Here is a 22,114-nt window from a genome sequence, read left to right as displayed (position 1 = left end):
GTAAAATCAAAGGATTGACTAGAATTACCGATGGCACTGTTAAAACATTTTTCAATTACATTGTTTTTCTGTTTATGGCATTACAGCGCTTCATAATGGGTCCCACATTCTGTTGTGTCTGGGCTGATGAACAGTTTTTCTCTGGGTATGAGAAGCCGTTGTGAGCCCCCATTGACCCCATTCATTTCTCTATTACCTTTTATACATTCCCCTGCTTCATGTAACTTGAATGAATGGACATTCCTTGTAGCCAGGATGTGGTAAGTTACACTACACTAACAGATACACCCGAAATCTCTTTGCTTGGCACAGCAGTGGTTTATTTCTCACTCAGCTAAATTTGGGCGGGTCAGGTGGCCCTCCTCCATCTTGTGGCTGTGCCATCTGGAACGGATGGGCGCCAAGCTCCTTGCCCAGGGCAGACAGGGATGGAGGAGAAGCATGCCGTCCTTGAATTGCCACATCCTCGGAGTGACACATATCATTTTTAGTGGCCAAAGGGGTCACATGGCACCAAACCTAAACAGTAAGAGAGTATAGAAAAATGGAATGGGGGGTAAATAACTGCCACTACCACATTTGTCTCCTTTTGGTCTGAACCTTTAATTCTATTCTTGTATTTTTGTCGGCTGGATTTGTTTTATTTTGTTTTCAATCTTGAGAGCGCCTACTACTACATCTTCCTTCCCACTTAGCCATCTCTTTTCTTAATGATCCTTTTTCCTCTCCTTCCAAATCCTCTCCATATTTTAAACAAACCAAATGTTATTTCCACTCTGAGACTACTTATCATTCTGACCCTATTTCTTTGCTCTATTATCCTTCTTCCAAACTTTACTTCAACCCTCTGTGCTTCTCAGGATCTTTGGTTTCCTTGTGTAAATTCAACCTGCAGATCTTTACAAAATCAATGTTTTGAAATCTCTAATTTCATCCAATTGCCATATTTTCAGAGATTTCAAAGTGACTTGCTACTAAGTCATTAAATCCAACTCATCCTGGCACAGCCCTAATGTATACTAATTCATTCTTTTCTTCTTGACAAGATTGGTCCCTACAGTCTGATCTCTATGTGAATGTCAGGAGCGCTCACAGACAGGCATCTGACTTCGTAGTGCAGATATGTGCTTCCTGTTCCAAAGTGTCAGATCCTTCAGGAGCGCCTGTGTGGCTCAGTCGGTTGAGCATCCGACTCTTTATGTCAGCTCAGGTCAGGATCCCAGGGTCATGGGATCAAGCCCTGCGATGGGCTCCGTGCTGAGGGTTGAGCGTGGAGTCTGCTTAGGATTCTCTTTTTCTCTCCCTCTGCCCCTCTCCCCAGCTCGTGCTCACTCTCTCTCTAAACAAACAAACAAACAAAAACAAAAACAAAACACAAAGAAAACATAAAACACAAAGCGTCAGATCCTTTAGGACCTTGGTCAGGGTGTTTAGCACAATTCTGGGCATGACATAGCACGTAAACATGTGATAGAATGCATCCTTCCTCGTGAAGTCTGTTCTTTGCAAAATTCAATTTATATGTGCAATTTAGTTTTTATATGAAAAATAATACCAATAAAATGAAGGAACAATAGTATAAATGGAAGCAGCCTTTTGAAAGAGAGAGGAGTAATATATTCCTTCTGGATTGTGGAGTGAAAAATTATCACACCTAGTCATGATATTTGGAGTAAAATTTATATTCTTATTTAGTCCTGTTGAATTCGTATTGTTACACTGACCCTCAGTAAATGCTTCCAGGAGTCGTCTGTACACTGTTACCAATTTGCTTACAGTAATTGTTTTCTCATTTTATGCAGCTTCCTCCAGCTTTGCACCACAATTTGAAAAGAAGGGTTATAGAGAGATTCAAGAAATCCCTCTTCAGCCAGCAGAGTAACCCTTGCAATTTGAAATCTGAAATTAAAAAGGTACTGTATTCTACATATAGGAATTCTTCTTTGGCTAACAAAAACACATCGGAAGAGTTAAATTTTTATACCTTCTCTGCTTTGTACTTTTTAAGGTCTATCTTCTATTAAAGGATACTATCGTTATTTGTTTTGGTCCTTCCAAGCTGTATAAAAAAGACACCATAAACCGGGGAGCTTATAAACAGCAGAGACTGCTCTCAGTTCTGGAAACTGTCCAATATCAAGGTGCCAGCACGGTCATGTTTGGTACAAGCCCTCTTCCCAGTTGCAGACTTTTGACTTCTCCTATCCTCACGTGGCAATTGAGGCAAGGAAACTCTCTGGGGCCTCTTTATAAGGGCACTTTTTTATAAAATCACTTCCATGAGGGCTCTGTCTTCGTGACCGAATTACCTCACAATGAGTCAATACCATCACTTTGGGGGTTAGGTTTCAACATACAAATTTGAGGGGACACAAACATTCAGACCACAGCACTGCTTATGATACTAAATCAAGGTTATCTTTGCCTCTAATTTTCTCACCTTTATTTCTGTGGCCATCATCTCAGAAGACGAATAGAAAATTGCTTCAGTATGATTACATGTTTTCCAAAGAATAAATGTTATTAAACATCTTTAATTAAAAATATACTTTAGCCTTTTTAAAAAGAATTCTATTTTTGAAGAGAATGTAATATTTTATTAGAACATTCTCTAGGAAGCCCCTTAATTGAGCTGTGCCACCCAAACAATTCATTTAACTGGGTGAAGCTGTGATTTTTATCACCTAGGAGGGTGGAAAGAACCACTGTTGACCCCCGACCACCATGGGGAGGAGGGACACTGACCACCTGCTCCTGCACAGTTGAAAACCCACATATAACTTGTGACTTCCCCAAACCTTCATTACTAATAGCCCACTGTTGAAAGACTTGCCGATAGCATAAATAGTGGATTAAGACACATTTTGTAAGTTATATATTATATACTGTATAAGCTAGAAATAAAATCATAAGGAGGAGAAAATACATTTACAGCACTGCACTGTGAGAAATCCACATATTTGGACCCATGTAGTTCAAACCCATGTTGTTGAAGAGCCAACTATATTTCTAAGTTTTTCCCATCTTCGACATTCTACAATCTCCTAGACCTTGGGTGTTAGTAAATGTTTCTAATTATACCCACGAATATTAAATCACAAAAAGGTTAAATCAACCGGATGGAAAGAAAATTGTCTATCTCTGATTAGCACGACTGGAGAAGAGGAAATCCCTTTGTCCTGGTCGGTAGCCATTTCGATATAGCCCTTGGAGCTGGTCACAAGCTTCCCTTTTCCTGTCCCCGAAAGACCCCAGGCCCTAGCGGTTTGGGCCTGTTCCAATTTTATACGTACATTTGTAAAGTTTTACCTACACTTAAACTTTGAAACCATCATGCCGCCAATGCTCTTTTTCTTTAGAGTTTCTTTTTCCTTTAATGGATCCAATCTTAAGCATAAATGTACTCCTTATTCAGGCAGTATGATGGGCCCTTTGATACGAAATGCAAACAGTATGTGTTTGCTCTGTTACCTTACATCAGCGGCGTCCGCCGACACACAAACAGGAGATGGAAAAACAGACACGGCAGCAGGTAAACAGAACATAAACCCTACCTCATCAGAGATCAAGAGCGCAATTTCTTTCATGGGCTGTGTTGGCAAATGAGGCCAAGAAACAAAGCTCAAGTAGATCAAACAGAAGTGGATGAGACTGTGGATATTTATTTTTATGATATTTACAAATTGCATCACGAACACCAATAAATGTATTTTAGGAAGACAGAGCCTCAAGTCTCCCATGAAAACATTACATGTTGCTAGGTTTTCATATTCTTATTAAAATGATATGCAGAATAATCCACTTTGTATACAAATTTAGTTTAACAGAAATCCCAGCTTTAAGAGATCAAAGTGCCTGCATCACAGCTTGCACGAAGGTTCCCTCCCCTCCCCCGCCCCCCCCCCTCCGCATTGTTGAGATTTTCCACCAGTGCATGTCCTTCCTTAAAGCAGAGTATTCTCTCTTCCGTCACTTAGATTTTTGGTTTGCATCCCTTTCTTGCTGGCTTTCTTTTCTGTCCAGACAGAAAAAAGATGCTCTTTTGTTAAACCGACCCCACCACCTTGTAGGCCTTCCTCTGTACAGTGGAGGCTTCTCTCAGAGCACTTAACCTTCTGCCCTTGGTCTGGGGAATAAAAAGGGATTAATGGGGGTGGTCAAGGGCATTCAGGGAGCCCAGGGTGGCAGGGGCAGGGGGGAAGGGGGGGAAGGAACTCAAAGACTTATCCCTTTTCTCAACTTTGTTTAGAGGCACATTTCTCCGGTGAGGAATGCCATAGTCCCCTCTGACACTACAAGCTTGTGGTGGTTCGTTCCATCACGGCGTATGCGCTCCTGATCATGGAGGCAGGCCTCCTCTCCTGTGCGCTAAACAAATCTGCCTGGAATATTAATACACCTCCTATTCTCCACCACTGAACTGAGAGGCCAGCTCCTCCATAAAAATCTCCCTCACTTTTCCCTGTACAGAATCAATCTCCCTTTTCTCTGTGCTTTTTTAGTTTACTCGCATTGTTGTGTTTAAAGAGCTTTTTATCTGGCTTACATTTCTGTCTCCCCCAAAGGCAGTGAGTGTGTCGTATCCATCTTTGATTGCCCGTGGTCTTGCACAGTGCCTGGCACGTGATGGGGCTTAATGTATGATCGTTGAATAGAGAGTATATTCTATATTGATAAGTATGTTGTGTATAATATAGTCTATTTATTGATATATATAATATATGATATATGCTGATATATTTAATATTTATATTTTTATATGGATATAAAAAGAAGCCCTCCTGCCCTCCTCTAAACACAAATGAGAAAACTTTGTGACCTCTGTTTTTCACCCTTTCTGGTATAATCTTTTGTTAGTGACAATTTTTGTTCGGAAATGGATTCTTCATCCCCTATGTGATCTCGGTAGAGTGGCCAATTGGCCTTTGACTACTAACACAGTCACCTACATCGGGGCCATGGAAGAAGCAAGCAGTGATAGCATATAAAATGCTTTTGATTTCCACCTTCCCCTCTGAAATCTGTCCTGAAATCCAGGGCCTCTACATCTCCAGTTTGAGGAACAGTTATGGGATGATTGTGCCTGCCTTCTGATTAATGGCCTAAGACCCAGCAGGATATATAGAAGAGTGTAGAAGTGGGAAAATCCCTTTTCTAAGAAACTAAGCTCTTTATTTATGACTTACTTCAGCGGATCTTCAGTCCGGTCTTCTCAATCTTGGCTAAAATTGTAGGAGAATACAGCATGTGATTGTATAGAGTTTGGGGAAACTAGGATTTTCAGCATGGGAGAAAGGAGAAATAGAAACAAGATAGAATATATTAATTCAATATACATTTATATTGATAATATTTACATATTATCAATATAATATATAGATAATATTTATATATTATCCAGTTAATAATATAGAATTGGAAATACCAATATGAATAAGTATGAATTCATGATAAATCTTTTCTTTTAAAAATATCCATATTTCGGGGCACCTGGGTGGCTCAGTCGGTCAAGCATCTGACTCCGGCTCAGGTCAGGGTCTTGTGGTTTGTGGGTTCGAGCCCCACATCGTCAGGCTCTGTGCTGACAGCTCAGAGCCTGGAGCCTGCCTTCGGATCCTGGTCTCCTCCTCTCTCTGCCCCTCCTTTGCGCATGTTGTCTCTCTCCGTCAATAATAAATAAACATTTAAAAAAATTAATAAATAAATAAGTACATACATATTTCCTAATATTTCCACTAAATTGTCTAGAAACTAAGCAAGCAGCGGAGAGCTCCCTGAGCACCCATGGCTCCTAGGAGATAGAGTGATTGCAGGGCTAGAACAGGAGCTGAATGAGATTAGAATGGAATGTCTTGACATAATAGAATGCATAGTGAGGATGCCATCAAGGATTACTGGGGATGTGTCAAAAGGACTCAGGAGCCAACTTAAAGAGGCTCCCGCTGGCTGTCTAGTGGATAATTAGAGCATCAGTAAGGATAATCACTGCAATGGATGGAAAGCCTTAAGTAAAGTTTCAATCTAAGAGTTCATGATAGTAAAATAAGAAATCCCTCATTGGTTACCTTTGGAGGATGCTAAGTAACCAACTCATTGTTTTGAAAATTATTTGCAAAAGGAAAGAATCAAACATTTATTCATTTATTCTGCGGTTCCCTTATGAATTCTATCCCAGGGTAATTAAATTGATCAGGGGGAAGTTTCTCATTATACTAGTACTCCAGCTAATAACAACTAAAGGAATAAAAAATATTGTCATTTTGCAGCCTGTAATGAAATAATGGACCTAGACATGATTACCAGTGGTTGCTAATGTCACAGAAAGAAGGGCCACCAGGCATACGCCTCCCGATGGCTGTGTATTTGCTAAAAACCTGGATCTGCATCTGAGGAAGCCTGTATATTAGAAGTGGGCAAACCGTGGTCCTCAGGCCAATCTGGTGTATTGCCTGTTTTTGGACATAAAGTTTTATTGGAACAAAACCAATGCATTCACTTACATATTGTCTATGGTTGCATTCACCTTGTAGGCACAGTAGCTGTGACAGAGACTGCAAGACCTGTAAATCTGTACATATTTCCTACCTGATCTTTGCCAAAGAAGTTTGCCAATCCCTGCTCTACATCCAGATACTACAAACGGGTAGCAAATACATGGGACAAGAGAACATGTTAAAAGACACCATGGGGATAATCAGCAAAATCCAGACTGGGGGATTCTACAGAAAAAAAAAAAAAAAAAAAAAAAAAGAACCTTTTTCTTAAATAAATAAACTACAAGGAGAGGAGAACACATTTCTTTGGTTCCGAATCTGTATTTCACCTCAGATCAGCAAGGTCAAGCTTACCTTATTCAGTAGCTGGCAGCCTCTTCAACTCCTAACTCCAGGTTTCCAGCTCTTTTCCAATTAGCAGGTTGCCCCTCTCTTCATGCTTTAATTAATGGCTTCTTATGCACATAATAATTACCTTATTTTTGCGTAGCCCCTGTCAGGGCCCCATGGAGGCATCATAAATCAGCAGCGCCCAACACCGACCTGTTTGGACCAAGTGGAGAAGCGTCTACGGCAGGGTTCTCCCGCCCAGCGGGGCCGGGCCCCGTTCATCTTCTCCCTCAGTCCCACCTTCAGGTCCTGGGAGGACGAGCTCCTGGTTGTAAATAGCATAGGATGGTGATTTTCCAGCCTTTTTTTTTTTTTAGTTTTGGAATTCTTTGTCAGAAACACAGTCTTTGTTGGAAACGTAAACAGCACGGCCGCTTCCGGGGGAAGTAGGGGCGAGGGTGGCAAAGTGACCACCCGTGAGAAGATACAGGTGCATCCGCGAGAGAGTGCTGAAGTGTAAGAGAATAGTGAGCACAGATACTGGACGTGTCTGTTAACAGAGTGGCCTGTAAGAGCCTAACAAAAAAGACTAGAGAGGAGCTGTAGGTTAGAAAAGATGAAAAAGAAGACAGTATGTTCCCTCTTAACATGTTACAATTCAGTCAGAGAGGACAGGGAAATCTGAAGGGAGAAAGATCAGAGAGGGCTGGTGAGTGACGTGTGGTTTAGTGCCTTAAAAATGTTCTCATTTCTGGCACCTCATTGCATTTATGTTGTTTCATTTCCTTCGGAGTCCTACCTCAGTGCATTAGATTCCAAATAATTTGTGTAGTTGTTCTGCAGCGAAGATCCCCTTATTTTATGATGTGGAAGAAATGATATAGTTTGGGGAATTTAATGAAGATTACATTTTTTTTTTGCTCCTCATTTAGGTTCTGCCCCAAAAGTACTATATTCTCACTTGAACAATGACGAGCCAAAATTGCTCAGCCCTTGCTCAAAATCAGTGAGTTTGGCGGGGGGAGGAGGGGTGGTAACAGGGACACAGTTTGTTCTCTTTACTGTTTACTTGGCTCTAGTTCCAAAACGTGTACATTTGCTCCTTAGAACTGTCGATGTGTGTTCAGGGCAGGAGAGCCCTTTTCCGTCATTTCAGAAGGATTCTTCCCAATAGGACATACAAGCCAGAGATGGCAGTGCCCCTCTAAGCTGAATGCTCAAGAGGCAAAAAAGGGCCCACATGGCCCAGGACTGCTGGCCACCTCAGAGCCTCTGCCAGTCGTAGGGGCCGCTGCTTCGAACATTCTGTGGTAGCATCCGTATTCCACCTACGGGGTGAGCATTTTCTTGCCTGTCTCGTGTGTCCAGAATCGGACTCTTCTTCTTCCTCCCTCCATCTGCACCGCCATCGCTGGAAGCGTGTTTTCCTTTTGCTCAGTCTTTAAACCTTGCAGTCATGTTCAGCTGCTCCGTGTTATTTCTTTTGCCCTGTGAGTCATCAACACCCGGGATCTTCTTCACATATGTGGTTTTGCTCACCCCTTGACGTTACAGCCCTGGGTTCTAGCCCTGCTTCTGCCGCTTGCTAGCTATGATCCTTGAGCACATTCCTTCTCAGTGTCCCCATCTGTGGAACGGGGATAATGCCCACCGTAGAGGTAGATGTAAGAACCAGATAGAACATCCAATGTGTCTAGAATGTTTAAGTCCTCAGTAAATGGCTGTAGGCACTACTAGTGTTATTAGTGAGGGTTTTTGATCTTCCTCTTGGCTAACACCTAGTCCAAGCTCTTAGCACTTCTCCCTGGTGTTAGTGTCACAGCTTCTCTAATGATCTCCCTGTTCTCTAACCCATCTTGCAGGACTAAGAGTTTCTAAACAATAGCTTTTTTTTTTTTAAAGGCATACTCAAAAACCTTTATACCCTCCAGTTTCCTGCCTCACTATGTAAACTCCGGCTCCCAGCTTCTAGGCTGGCATTATTTGCAGGAGCCTTCCTCTGGGTCTGCACCCACCCTGGCATCGCCAGCCTCATGCAGACTGCTGTGCACATTGCATCCAGAATGATCCTTTCAAAACAGAATCTGATCATGTCACACACACACACACACACACACACACACACACCCTACACACTGAAAACTGTTCAGGGGCTCTTAGTATAAACTGCCAAATCCTACCCACCATATTGACAGTCCTGTTTGGTCCAAGCCCTGCCCACCTCTCCACCTTGATCTCCTACTCTCTTGCCATTCGTGGTCGAAATTACACCAGCCACAGGCACTGAGGCCTGTCTACCATGCAGCTTCCTAAGTCTTTGCAAATGCTTATTTTTCTGCCTTTAAAGATCTTCCTTTTCCATCCTTTACTCATTCTCACTGATTCTTTCAGCTCTCAGCAGAAGTGTCATTTTTTCCAGAAAACCTTTCCCGTCTAAGTTAAGTCTGTCTGTTCTCCTAGAACCATAGATCTGTCCTTTAATGCATTCAGCACAGTTGCAATTTCCCATATATCCAGGTGGTTGTTTCACAGACATATTCCTCCCCAATTAGGCAGTAAGCTCCAGGGTAGAATTTTTGGCCACCATTGGTTGTTTCCATTGTTTGGATCTGTGTGTGTGGCACACAATAGTTGGTAGAAAATCCCCACTGAATTAATGAGCGGCACTTGCCTTCCTCTCTTCAGCCTAGATCCCCACGTCTCTATAATGTGGACTTATGTCACATCCCTTTATTCACCTTGCTACTGGTATGCAGTGCCCAGCCTTTGCCCCCAAGTTCTACTCACCTGGAATGTCTGCTTCACTTCCTTGCATCCACCCAAATCTATCCTTCAAGACTTGGCTCCAGTGTTTCTGCTCCAGAGCTTCTGAAAATCATGCTGGTCTTCTTGAAGCATACTTCTTTTTGGAAGCTTAGAACTCCCCACCTCATTTTACACTTCAGTGTTTATTCCTTCACCGTTTTGTTCGTGTATATTAGCCTAATTACCCGAATTGCAGGCCACATCATTTCTGTGTCCTCCATGCTGCCCAGCCTGGTGCTGATAAGCTGGATAGACCATTGGTATATGGGATTCGATGGTTTTCATCTCTATTTTACAAAACCTGCTCAGATCATGACACACAGTGAGGGGCAAAAACGATATACTGAAAGAATATGTAGGTCGAAACACTGCACTACAAGAAGTTCCTAGAAGTTTCTGGAATAAAAATAAACGTATCTGGGATTCAAACACACAAAAGGGATTCAACCGAATTTCAGCCCTTGCCTTCATCCATGGGCCCATCCCTCTGAGGATTTGCAGCTCTTAAGCTAAAGGACACTGCTTATGTGAAAGGCGCTGGAAATCTCAAGTACTCCTCTCTTCAAGGTTTGCATCAAGGAAAAGAACTTGCCTTTGTTATTGTAAAATGGCTCTCTTGATCTCTCTGGGTCACAATTCACATATATCACTGTACAGCTTTAAACACTTCCCGTCTGGGAAAGAGGAGTCCAAGGTGTTTACTAAATAATTAAGTTGACTTAAATAAGCCTTCTATAATTAGGATGAGCACTTCAGGCAGCCAAATTACTCCTATGCTCAATCACATGAAAAACAATCCCATCTGAAGTCGTTTGGAAGGCAATACCAGGAAATCATTTTCAGCATTACAAGACGTATTAAGCTTAGTTGGAGCAAGCTCCTAGCTTGGCTCTGAGAAACGCCGAGCGATCAGGGCTACCTCTGTGGCATCCTAATGGCACTGACGAGAGCATTAGTAAGCATGTGACCATCTGATCGTCCTGCATCACGATATGTTACAATCCTATGATCTTGTCCCTTTACAAATGGGTTATTAGTTTTATCAGTTGTCACTGAAGTAAAGAAAGTAAATTTTCAAGAATAAAAAAGGGTGGAACCTTAGTTTTTTCTACAGTACAACATTTGTTGGCAACATGGAGACTAGAAAACACAAAAATGATTTGTACTAATAGTGTCCAAAGTACATAGATGGAATAATTATCAGTTGCTCATATAAAATGTTTTTCATTAGGGTACAAAGTGCACAATGCCTACAGTGAGGTACCTGGCCAGCTCCATGAACTTTTACCGACACATTCACCCATGTGACCACCACCCTCATCACTATGTAGAACATTTCCTGTGCTGAAGAAGGTTCCTGCTTGCCTTTTCCTGGTCAAATCCCCTGCCACAATGTAATTGTTATCTTAACCTTCATCACCATTGGTTAGCTTTGCCAGATTGTGAACGTGCATATACGTGAGGTCATACGTTGTGTTTTCTTTTTGCTTCTTTTGCTCAATGTTTGTTCCTGTTACGGTTTGTATCTGTAGTTTGTTCTTTTTTGTGCTTTGCAGAATCCCATTGGATAAGCACACCACAATATATCTACCCATCCTTCTGTCTGTAGACATTTGGGGTTTTTCCAGTTTGGGGTTATTATGAATAAAGGTGCTATGAACATTCTTGTGTACCTCTTTTGATGGACAGAAGTCCTTCATTTCTCTTGTGTTCATACCTAAGAGTGAGATTGCTGGGTCACAGGGTAGGCATAGTTGTTGAATTTTAATGAATACTGCGAGTTTTCTCAAGTGATTGAACAATGGTGTATTTTAATTCCTGAGCAGAGCATGTGAATCCAAGGCAACTACTATTGCAGAGTCTAAATTGTGCCATTTGTTTCTGGTTTATTAATAAGAATTGGCATTTTAATAGGTTACATTAACACAGGCATGAAAACTTGGCCAGCCTGAGTGCTGGTTGGAATTAAAGGTGAAAGGAGGTTGAGAAATATTTACAGCCTAAAATTCTGCTTAAAAAATTCAGCTTTATAGAAGACCATTAAATAATTGGAACCTTAATAAATTCTGTCGTTTAGTGAATTACTCTCTCCTTTAGAGTGTTGGGGATTCATATTTGGAGATTAAAATTAAGCAACAGTAATTTAGCAAAATGTATTAAGAAACTTGGTTGTGTTGGTCAAACAAGAAGGCATTGTTCAAAGCAGATACATGAAAAACAATGATGATGTGGGCTAAACATATTGTTCTGCTGAATAACTGGAGGTTATTCCTCATAGGCCTGATACAAATAACATTTTGATGTTCCAAGCCCATGCCATTATTTTTCTATCTGTTTTTGTCTTGCTCTCATAAAACTAAAAAGTGCAGAGTTGTTTTTACTTTTTCATGTGACCAGGGAATTGTCTACCTTGCTTCTGCTATAATTTGCCTGCCTCTAATTTACAAGTCCTTTTGAAAGGATGATGTGCCTTTATCTATTTACAAGGGATTGAAAACCACAGCACTAAATTCTCCATGTGGACACATAGGGAAAGTGATCTCCTATCATTTGCTTCTGAGTGCAGAATAACATGTGGCTTTGCCTTTTCTGTTCCAGTTATCTCAGGGATCTCCAGAACCAATCGAGCCCAACTTTTTCACAGTGGATTACCATTTATTACGTCATTCATCAAGTGGAAACAGCCTGTCCCCAGATGACCCAACAGGTAATGGCCTTCAACACCGGAAATCTGGCTTTCACAAAGAAATCTATTATTTGGATCAACAGCTTACCCTTAAAAGATTATCTTCAATTTAAAAGAAAGATAGAGCTTATTTTGATTATCTATGGCAATAGTTGGAAAGGATATACAGTAGGGATATAGAAATTCCCTGAGATTTATTGTACCCTGCTGTGGCAGCTTCCTTGATCATTTATTAATGCCATAAACAAACAGCAGAATCTGTGTGGGTGAATTGTATTTCCTTTTATTTCTTCTTGCTATCTGATGATGGAAAATCAAATGCCCAAAAGCAGAAGTGAAGAGTTTGGATATTTAAAATGGAGAAAATTTGAAACTTACCTGCAGAATCCACATTAGACATATTTACATTTTTTTCTTTTTTGCATAAATCTCACATAGGGAGGCCACATAGCCTAGGGACGAAAGGTGTGGATTCTCAAAACCCGGATACCTATATTTGAATCTCGGCTTAACCATTTAGTAGTTGACCTTGGGCAAATTATTCGACCCCTTGAGCCCCGGTTTTCTTGCCTGTAAAATGGTGGTAAAAATGGTACTTGCACTTTAGGGTGATGGTGAGGGCCAGTGTAAACATATACAAAGTGCTTGGCCATTAGCAGGGGCTCAGTGTAATGTAATTCTTCTCATGATAATTGAACTCTCAGAAGAGGTTTTCAGGCTACTCTGAGGTTTAGAGTTCCTAAATAAGTTTGAAGTCCCTATAAACTAGAGTTACATCACTGAGTTCTGAAATAGATAGGAATTATGGCTAAAGGGAGGGAGACTCACTCTGCCCTCACTCCCCGATTTAGGCAAATCATCTCATGTATGAATTCTCAAACTTTCCTTAAGTCTTGGACACCTGGGATGAAGCGAACCCATAGGCAGAATTACATTTCGAATACTCCCTGAGAAACCCATAAGCTCAAGATAAACTGTTGTTGAAAGTCTTTTGCTTTTAAAAGTGCCCCCAGGGCAGGCCAGTCAGTCTGCGGGCCAGACTTCTTACAGCGGCAACTCTGATGAAACCGAGAGTCCTGGTGCAAATCCCCGGGGCGGCCTGTGGCAGCTTGACATGCCACCCCAAGGTGGAGCAGACGAGTCCCGTCCCAGCAGGCTGGCCACCAGCTCAGACAGCAGAGCCTGCGGGCACTTTGGGAACCCCTGGATGCGGAGCATTGAAGACGACCTGCCAGGACTCCTCAGCCCCACGCCTCCCCTCAACGTCAACCCAGCACCTTTTGTCTGCCCTAAGTGGAGGGGAGCTCCCGCGCCTCCCAGCACACCAGTGCTGATTGATTGCAGTGGAAGCTGGTCAGCGTTGCCTCGGGTGGCTCTCAGTTGGGCGAGGTGCTGGTAGATCATCCTTAGAACAGACATCCAAGAAAGTCTTGCCTTCTGGCACTAAATGTATTCTATTTCCCTTTAGGCAGTCATAGGAAAGGGCCAGGTATTCCTTGTCTCTCACTGTCTATTTCTGCCTCCCTCTAAGAATTCATTTTCTTTTTAGCACATATTTGCTGGTTTTGCTTGTAGATTAAGGAGAATTTCTTGATCGGAAAACTCACCAATCAAGTAGTTCGCGCTTGGAATACTCCTCACCTGTCCTTAGTGTGCACACACACACACCCCTCTAACTAAATTACCCGATTTATACCCTGTGAGATGCCCCTATACCTTTGTGTACTATTTGCGTATTATTTTGTGATGGTCGCCCCAAAAGCAGCCAGTTATTAAAGGAAGAGAAACAAAGAGTTTGAATATTCGAAGCAAGACAATTTGGAATGTGCTTATAAGTACTCCTCTTCCTCATGTCTAAATTCACCCTGTTTTCACTACAGTTAAGTTGTAATCGCCAATAAAGTCTAATCAAGAAAATACGAACCGGAGTTCAGACTTTCCATAATCTATCTATTTCAGGTCTGTGCACCAGCTTTGATTTGGAGGAGGGAATAACGTATGAACAGATGCAGGTGAAGTTTTTGCAGTGCCTTTGAACAATTTTATTTTGTTGCTTTTAATTCAATACTAACCTGATTTTTTTTTTTTCAACTCCAGACTGTGATTGAAGAAGTCCTAGAAGAAAGTGGCTATTACAACTTTAAATCTAACAGGTGAGATCTGGAATTTTCTTGCAAATGTGACAAATCAGTTGAGATCATTGGGTGTTAGATCTGATTTCTCTATCCTGGATTCCAGAGATTTTTTTTTTTCAACTTTCATTTTAAATACTTCTGTAAAATCTCTTGGCTTAGACTAGATACAACCATGGGTAGAGTATGTGTTGCCCATCTTTTGTATGGAAGCAGCTGCTGTTTCTGTGTTGAAAAAGAAAGGGTGATAGCTTAGTGGTAATTTACTCTCCTAAAAAATAAGAAACATAATGAAATGGAAAGGCATTTCTAAGCTTTTTTTTTTTTAACTAAACATTTGTTCCATTCTAGTAGAGCTGTAAACTCAGATTTCCATCACTGAAATCTACCCATCATTTGTATAGAATGCAGGGGCGAGGGAGGGAGAGAATACAACTAAACAAAGAATCACTTCTGGTGAATTTAAGATATGTTGGTGGGAAAGGAATTTGTTGTTATATATTGCCTCTTGATCACCATAAGTGAGAAACCTCAGTTTACTGGAGCTATGTATTATCTTCTAATATAACCACTATTGGTGCTTTAAAAAATATACTATTTTCTGACTTTTGTCCTGTTCTGATTCCTGCCATTTACCGTTGGGCACAGTGTTGGGCACAAAGGTTTGACTACAGTTAGTTTACTTGAGAGGCAATTCCAGGAAACGCTGGTAGGGGAGTGAAGAAATAATTCAATAAAGGTTTCATTTTGAAGCAATTTACCCTTGTGGCTGATGGGGGCTTGATCCCGCTCGGGAAATCTGAGAGCTGGTACTGAACACACGTACCTCAGTTATCCCACTCAAGGGCTGAGGCAACCCGGGTATTTGTCGTCCAGTTTCCATGCGTCATTGTTTGCGGCCTTTGCCCAGAGAATGTTAGTTCCCTGGCATTTCTGGCCTTCTGTAAAGGTGGACAGAGCAGACTCCGGAGGCCAGAGAAATCTTCAGGAAAAGAAACGCAGGTGCAGGCAGCTGGAAAGTAGGCCGGCACGCTGTGAAGTGGCGTGGATGAGGGGAGGTGGGCACTCACCGTGTCTGGCATCCGAGTTGCCTCTTGACTTTTCTAAGGAGCCCCTCCCAACAGACCATCACATTGATCGTAAGCAGCCACATCCACACTCTGTGTGGCTCCAAGTTGTTTTAGTTTGTTCTCTCAAAGTGGCCTTTTATGCCTGAAGGAGCTGCCTTCCTTTCCAGCTGGTGAAGCTATCTTGTGACCACTATTTAAATCATTCCACTATTGGGATGAGCACTGGGTGTTGTATGGAAACCAATTTGACAATAAATTTCATATTAAAATCAATCATTCCAGAAGTCATCTCCAAAGGTATTAGCCATGGTATGAGAACGAGGCCTCAAGAACATTCTGCGAAGGTTATTATATGGAAATCAGATTCTTTTTTGAGGTTCTTTCAGTCTCGAGCTTTTTTTTTTTTTTTTTTTTTTTTAGTTTTCCTATTACAACAAGTTGTTCGTATGAATCACACAGTTAAGTTTATTCAACTGCTTGTTCTTTTGGCTTGATAACATATTTCCAAAATACTACCTTTGTAGATTTAGTTCTGTTGTGATTTATAACTACAGAGAAATGATGAGTAAGTCTCATTTTTCCAAAGGTATATTATTAATAGAAATCACCATCTTCATAATCACTCTTCTCCCACCTTCCCTGGAGAGATTTTGAATTTTCATTTTCAATTTGGGTCGAGTACATCCAACTTTCCGTGAATAGAATGAGTGTCTTTGTTCTTGACTCTTAGCCCCTTATTATTTTAAGTGCCTTTGGCTTAGAGTGGGGGCAAAAGTCATTTTTGTCATGATTTATCTACATATGTTCAGAGATTCAGGATCACGGGCCATGAATGGCTTCATACTTTGGCAGAAAATAAACTAAATGTCAGTGAAAAACCAGGTGTGTAAGGAAGTTGGGAAGCTCTTACAAGAGCTCTTATTTTTCGCTAAAAAATTTAGTCGTAGTCTTATTTTTAAATTCGCTTTTATCCTTTTTAAGTTCTGTCGCTAAGTTTTAAAAAATTCAAACATTATTTCTACTTTCAAAGATGCACCCTTATATTAAAAGACATCGCACATTTTGTTATTACGATGAATAGATGATGAGATGCCTAGTAACAAAGACCAAAAATTATTTACAGTTTTATTCAGAATAGTGAATAGACTATGGAGACATGACTTAAATGGTCAAGTTCAAGCAACATACGTTGGATAGGACATACGTAAAATATTCTTAAAATGCTCCAAAGTAAAATGAAGCAGCCATTTAAAAATTCTTACAGCCATGATATTCCCTTTTCATCTTCTAATAACAATGATAGAGTATACCTTGAGGGAAGACTCCTCACAGTTTACTAGTAAAAAGAACCCTTGGTTGTGCCTAAACTACTTGTTTATGGGTGTTCCAAATTAATTACCCAGAAAGTCAGCTTCCACTTAGAAGCACCTAATAGTTCACAAGCTGGAAACACACATAATTCCAAATATGAATCAAATCAGCCATGTCAGTGATGATTCTTCTATAGTCAGAGGATGGAGGATGCTAAATATCACTGGACATGTACTAGTATGTATGTATGTATTTATCTATTTATTTTGTACTAGTATTTAGAGTCACTGGAGTGTATTCCCTTAATTGGTTCCATAGACTAGCCAATATTCTCACAGATGCTAATAGATGTTCCCTGAAAAATAAAATTTTGTGATCAAACATATCTGGGAAACTGTGAAAGGACAGTTTTCCATTTTCAGAGGATGATGACACACGTTACCATATCACAGAGTCTGAGATGTGCTATAAGGAAGAAATCTGTCGGCCTTGTTTAGCCCAGTGTTTCTTCAATCTTTCACATGTGGTGGGAAGTGGGAAACATTGCTTTAACTCCCCGGAAGTCACCAGCACCTGCCCAGATCTGCTGTTGCTCTCATTGCCATTGTCATCATCATTGCAGAATGTTACTAGTGATCTTGGTCAAGCACCACACCGAGAACTGCATACATAGTTTCTGTATTATCAAAGTTTACAACTTCAGACAGTCAGTTCAAACTTACGTCAGCAGCGAAAGCATGAAGCCAAGATATAGCATGCTTTCAGCTTCGGCCATAGAGTGACCATTTAGTCAGGGATAGAGAGATACCATTATCAGACGGACAGCCTCAGGATGAAGCCATTATCCATCTCTTAGCTCTCTTTAGGGACAGTTTCTGCAACTGTTTAAATAAAGGGGAGACTGCTTGGACAGTTGGTTAGGAAGACCGTCTTGGGCACAAAATGCTGTAGTAGGGAAAGGAAATAGTAACAGAAAGAGACATAGCAGCAAGGAGCCCTCAGCAAAATGGGGAATCCTTCATTTCTGGGCTTCCAGGAAGAGGAAGTAGAATGAGTTGAGAGGAAGAAAGTAGTATAAAGAAAATGAAACGAGGTCAAAACAGGCTTGGCCAGCCTGAAGCACACTGTATTCTTCATCATTTGCAGGGTGTATGATTAATTATATTTTACATTCATAAACATTTAGCTTACTTACCAGAAGGAGACAGCTTAGCATGACTTAATATTATCATTGTTGTTTGTGAGAGTAAAACTGCTTGAATCCTGTGAGTGAAAAAATGGCAAGCATATCATCCTTATATACTTAGGGGCACATATCACCATTTTTAACAATGCAATCTGTATTGAGAAGCAAAATTTGCAAGATAAAAAAATCTGCGCTTTGCATTGCTTTTTCCCCCAATGAACCGATAACATGTAAATTAGATGTTTAAAAGCACAAGCTACTTTGGGTGTTTATTTTCTTCTCTCAAGGGCTATCATTTCTAATTGAGTTTATAATTTGAGAAAGATCCAGTTAGCACTGAACTTCAGCAAAAAAGTGACTTTCTAAAAATCCCCCATCCTATTTTGTTTTAGAATCATCTTTTCTTCACAGTGATTTATACACACACACACACACACACACACACACACACACACACACACCTGAGCTACTGCTTTTGAAATTGAATGTGTGAAATCAAATATGTGTGACTACAGCAAACTCTTTGCACTTTTGAATCTTCTAGATATCACTCCTATCCATGGGGGACCAAGAATCACCCAACCAAAAGATGAAAACCCTGCATTTTGAACAGACTTGGTTTTCCTAGTGAAGCTCAGGTTCTGGACTTCAGCTCAACCAGATGCCCAGGGATTGGGAGCTGCTGGAAGGGTGTGGAAAAGACAAGACCGAGATGCCATGGCACCTGCAAGGCCTCTTTCTGGAGGTCCTGTGCTAGGTTATGTGGCCGCAGCAGTGTGGGAAGGCTCTGCTCCTCACATCCAGCAGGCACGAGAGGACAGGGCTCTCGGCGTGCTGCTGGGAGAAAATGCTGCAAAATTCATCTGTGGGAAGAAAACTCGCTCCTCACAGAACTTTTCCTCCACGTTAAAAAACAAGAGAAAACAAAACAAACACACAAAAAGTCATATTTTTCAATGGGATATTTTATATTTAGAGTTGCCGAAACTACGTTTAAAGGCATCTAGCCTTCCATGTATAAAAATAGTTTTAGAGAGGGAAAATTACAGGCCCCAGAGTAATAATATATTGGGTGATTCACTGTATTCCCCCATTGTTTTTTATTTTAAAAGAAATTCAAAATAGGTGATTGAATTTTGTTGTTGTTTTTGTTGTTGTTGTTTTAAGGAAAGGATTGGTTCTCTCTTAACCACTTGGGTGCTAGTGGCCTAAAGACGGTAGACAGTATTTGTAACCTTGCACAGCCTCTGGGACTAACTGTCAAATTGTCGGATGTAAGCTACACTAATAGAATATGTTGCTGTACAATGTCTATATACATCTAGAAGGGGGGAGGAAGGAGAGGTTTTGATTAGGCTAATGCTTTGCTGCTAATCAAACTTATAGTGTTTTTAGAGCACTTTGAAGACTTCATGGAATCTATGAAAGAGATGCAATATTCCTTATTCTAATTCCTTTCTTACTAAAATTAGCCCCATTGTTTTACAGTTTTTATTATTTGAGAATTTGAAATGAAAATAAGCTATATAACGAAATACAAGTCCCTTCTTTATTCACCGAGACATCCCTAAAAACATAAGAAATCAGAACACCAAATAGTGTTTCGTTCCTTTGTAGGGAGACTTGATGATGAAAATTCTCTAGATTCTTATTGGGCTAAAATCTCTTCAACTGGCTTCTGTTCACTGGTGGATCACCAAGACGTGCCCTTATTGCCAAGTCAGACTGCACTTCTAACTGCTTAAAGGGCATTCTAATTCTATATAATTAGTCATCTGGAAGCTGGAATTCTGCTTTTTATTTACTTCTCACTGAGTTCTGGTATCTTTATTTACACTGATATATTTTTAGCATCACTGAACAGGATTTAGTTCAATATATTTTACAGTGACTGAAACCTAAGAACCTTTTGTATAGTATGGAAAATCTTGTAATGTGAATCCATACTATTTTTACAATTTGTACATCCAAAACTTAAACGATATCCAAATGTCCTTTAATGCCTTTGAAAATTGCCAATGAATCTTTGTCTTTAAGCCAAATTAATGATTACAAATACACTGTAATTTTAAATAACAGATGCAATTACAGTAATGAAAAATGTCAGTTTCAGCCTTCAAACCAATTCCATCCATATGTGAAATTTATGTGTAAAATTAAAACGCTATGATTTTGTTGACTTACCCAGGTAAAATTTTATTTCCATCCCAACTGAATTTGAACTTGCACTATTATTTTTTATATCTGTTCCTGTATGGAATGGGCACGTTTCCTCACTGTGTAGGAGGCACAGGCCCACAGGGGCATAAATTGTAATTGTGATAGAAGCCAACACCTGGAAAGAAACCAAGCTGTGGGTGAAAGTTTGAACAATAAAGTTCTTTCTCAAATGATAATATATGCTCAACAACATTTAGAAGAGAAGAGTAGTCAGAGGTCACACCTTAGTAAAAAAAATAAAAAAGAAAAAAAAAAGAAATTATTTATTTAAAGGTGTTTTCAAATGCATACAGTTGCCCTTATTGACCAGAAAGGGAGCAAAATGTTTCCATCTATTTCTTTTAGACCATAGAAGTGGCATTTATTATTCTAGAAGCCAGTACGGATTAACAAAGATAAACACACGGATGTCCTGTTCAACAGCAGCTTTAGGCCTGTCACCTCTATGCTGACAGATGCATTCTTTTGCCAAAGTCATGAATGTGTTTTATTTGATTCCCTTCTTAAACGACCAGTCACTGGATCCACATTCTCCCGGTGCAAGGGCAGGCCTCCGAGAGAAAGTTAGGCACTAGGAAGGGATCCCTTTTGGGTATGGAGTCTCATCCCAACAGTGATGTTACCTTTTCAAAAGCCCTCACTTTCTAACTCTCCCACCAGGAGTCCCCTGTCGTCACAAAAGAACAAGAATGATCATTTTGTTTTCACTCTGAACTGCGTTGTAGTGCAAAGAAGTTGTTGAGTGTAATCGGCCTCATAGTTTTTTCTTGATTACATTTAAATTTTTTCTTTTTCTCTTGTATATAATTGTTAATTATTTGTCGTGCAATGAAATCCCCATCTAACTCTCTGTCACTGAATATTTGTATAGGACAGAATCTGAATCAGCTTTTCAGATCACTTTGGATACACACATGGCTCAGTTAATTAATTGTGTTTTGATCTACCAACTCTGCACGTGTGCACTTGAAACCTGAATTTGCTTTTTAAAAGCAGAATGTTCCATTTTCAGGGAAGTGACTGCAGCAGGCACATGTGCTTGCCGGTTGTTAACCTTGTCTTCTTCCAGATATTTGATATGTAATTGGAGGTCCCTAAGGAATAGTAACGTGGACAGTGGACCCAGTGCTCATGGGCGAACTTCAGGAACTTGCTAGAGAAAGGCTGTTTGGGTATAATGTGGACACTTGTGTGGCACCGGGCAGTGTGCACAGCGTGGGCATTCTAAAGCAGACCCTAATTAAGAAATGCTGTTATGAAGTTAACCCAAATGATGGAACTGAGTGCGAGTCAAGGTCTTCTTAGAGGTACCATCTATGACTTATGAAATACCATGAATTTTGATGATCAAAAACAAATACAGGACCAGTTGATTACATGCAATTCCAGCAATAGCATCAGTTTTTCACCACTCATATCTAAGATGTGTGAGGGCAATAATGTGTAGTCAATTCCGTCAGTATTAATATGCATAGAATCCACATCCCTCTGGTTGATTTGCTGAATCGCAAAATATTTTTATTGCTATTTCTCTCTCTTCTTTGGAATGACGAGGGACCATGTGCAGTAGATATGTTGGATTCCTTTAGAAATGGCTTCGGCTTCTATTGGAAGGTGGGAAATACTTCTTTGTAAGGTACTTTTATTGTTTGCCTTTCACTTTTTCTATGGTATGTATTCACAATACAGAAATCAGCTGGAGAGGCAATGCAGAGGAATCAGGGTGAAGCACGTCTTCAGCACCGCGGAGATGCAGCTATCATGTACTGACCTTGTCTCTTGGGGGTGAAATTCCATCAAAACATGAAATTCTTCATGTTCAACAACTACATGTGATAATAAGTATATTTTATGTACCTTTATGTCTTCCAGATAGTATC

At 40.4% G+C, this 22,114-nt stretch overlaps 1 protein-coding gene and 1 long non-coding RNA gene across 16 annotated transcripts in view; one reads left to right on the top strand and one right to left on the bottom strand.

Moving 5' to 3' along the window:
• The window catches only part of NEK10 (NIMA related kinase 10), a 222,831-nt gene extending 202,421 nt beyond the window's left edge, over nucleotides 1-20,410 (top strand). For 13 of the 15 annotated variants that reach the window (XM_053903873.1, XM_053903876.1, XM_053903879.1 and 10 more), the window contains 5 exons: nucleotides 1,803-1,913; nucleotides 12,228-12,336; nucleotides 14,275-14,327; nucleotides 14,413-14,468; nucleotides 18,559-20,410. In XM_053903873.1, coding sequence (XP_053759848.1) covers nucleotides 1,803-1,913; nucleotides 12,228-12,336; nucleotides 14,275-14,327; nucleotides 14,413-14,468; nucleotides 18,559-18,607 — 378 coding nt within the window. In that variant the 3' untranslated portion in view covers nucleotides 18,608-20,410. Of the gene's footprint in view, nucleotides 1-1,802; nucleotides 1,914-6,530; nucleotides 6,742-12,227; nucleotides 12,337-14,274; nucleotides 14,328-14,412; nucleotides 14,469-18,558 lie in introns of those variants that run through there. The other 2 variants (XM_053903878.1, XR_008422616.1) reach the window with 2 other exon arrangements.
• LOC128777335 (uncharacterized) lies at nucleotides 3,927-5,644 on the bottom strand. Its single transcript, XR_008422617.1, has 3 exons — nucleotides 5,491-5,644; nucleotides 5,187-5,271; nucleotides 3,927-4,015 (listed from the first exon to the last, which is right to left on the bottom strand). It is a non-coding gene; the product is annotated as an uncharacterized LOC128777335 (long non-coding RNA).
• Nucleotides 20,411-22,114: the final 1,704 nt, after the last annotated feature.

This window comes from Panthera pardus, unplaced genomic scaffold (genome assembly GCF_024362965.1).
Source record: "Panthera pardus isolate Hobbes unplaced genomic scaffold, ASM2436296v1 HiC_scaffold_16, whole genome shotgun sequence".
NCBI lineage: Eukaryota > Metazoa > Chordata > Mammalia > Carnivora > Felidae > Panthera > Panthera pardus.
This window is presented reverse-complemented; position numbering and strand designations above follow the sequence as displayed.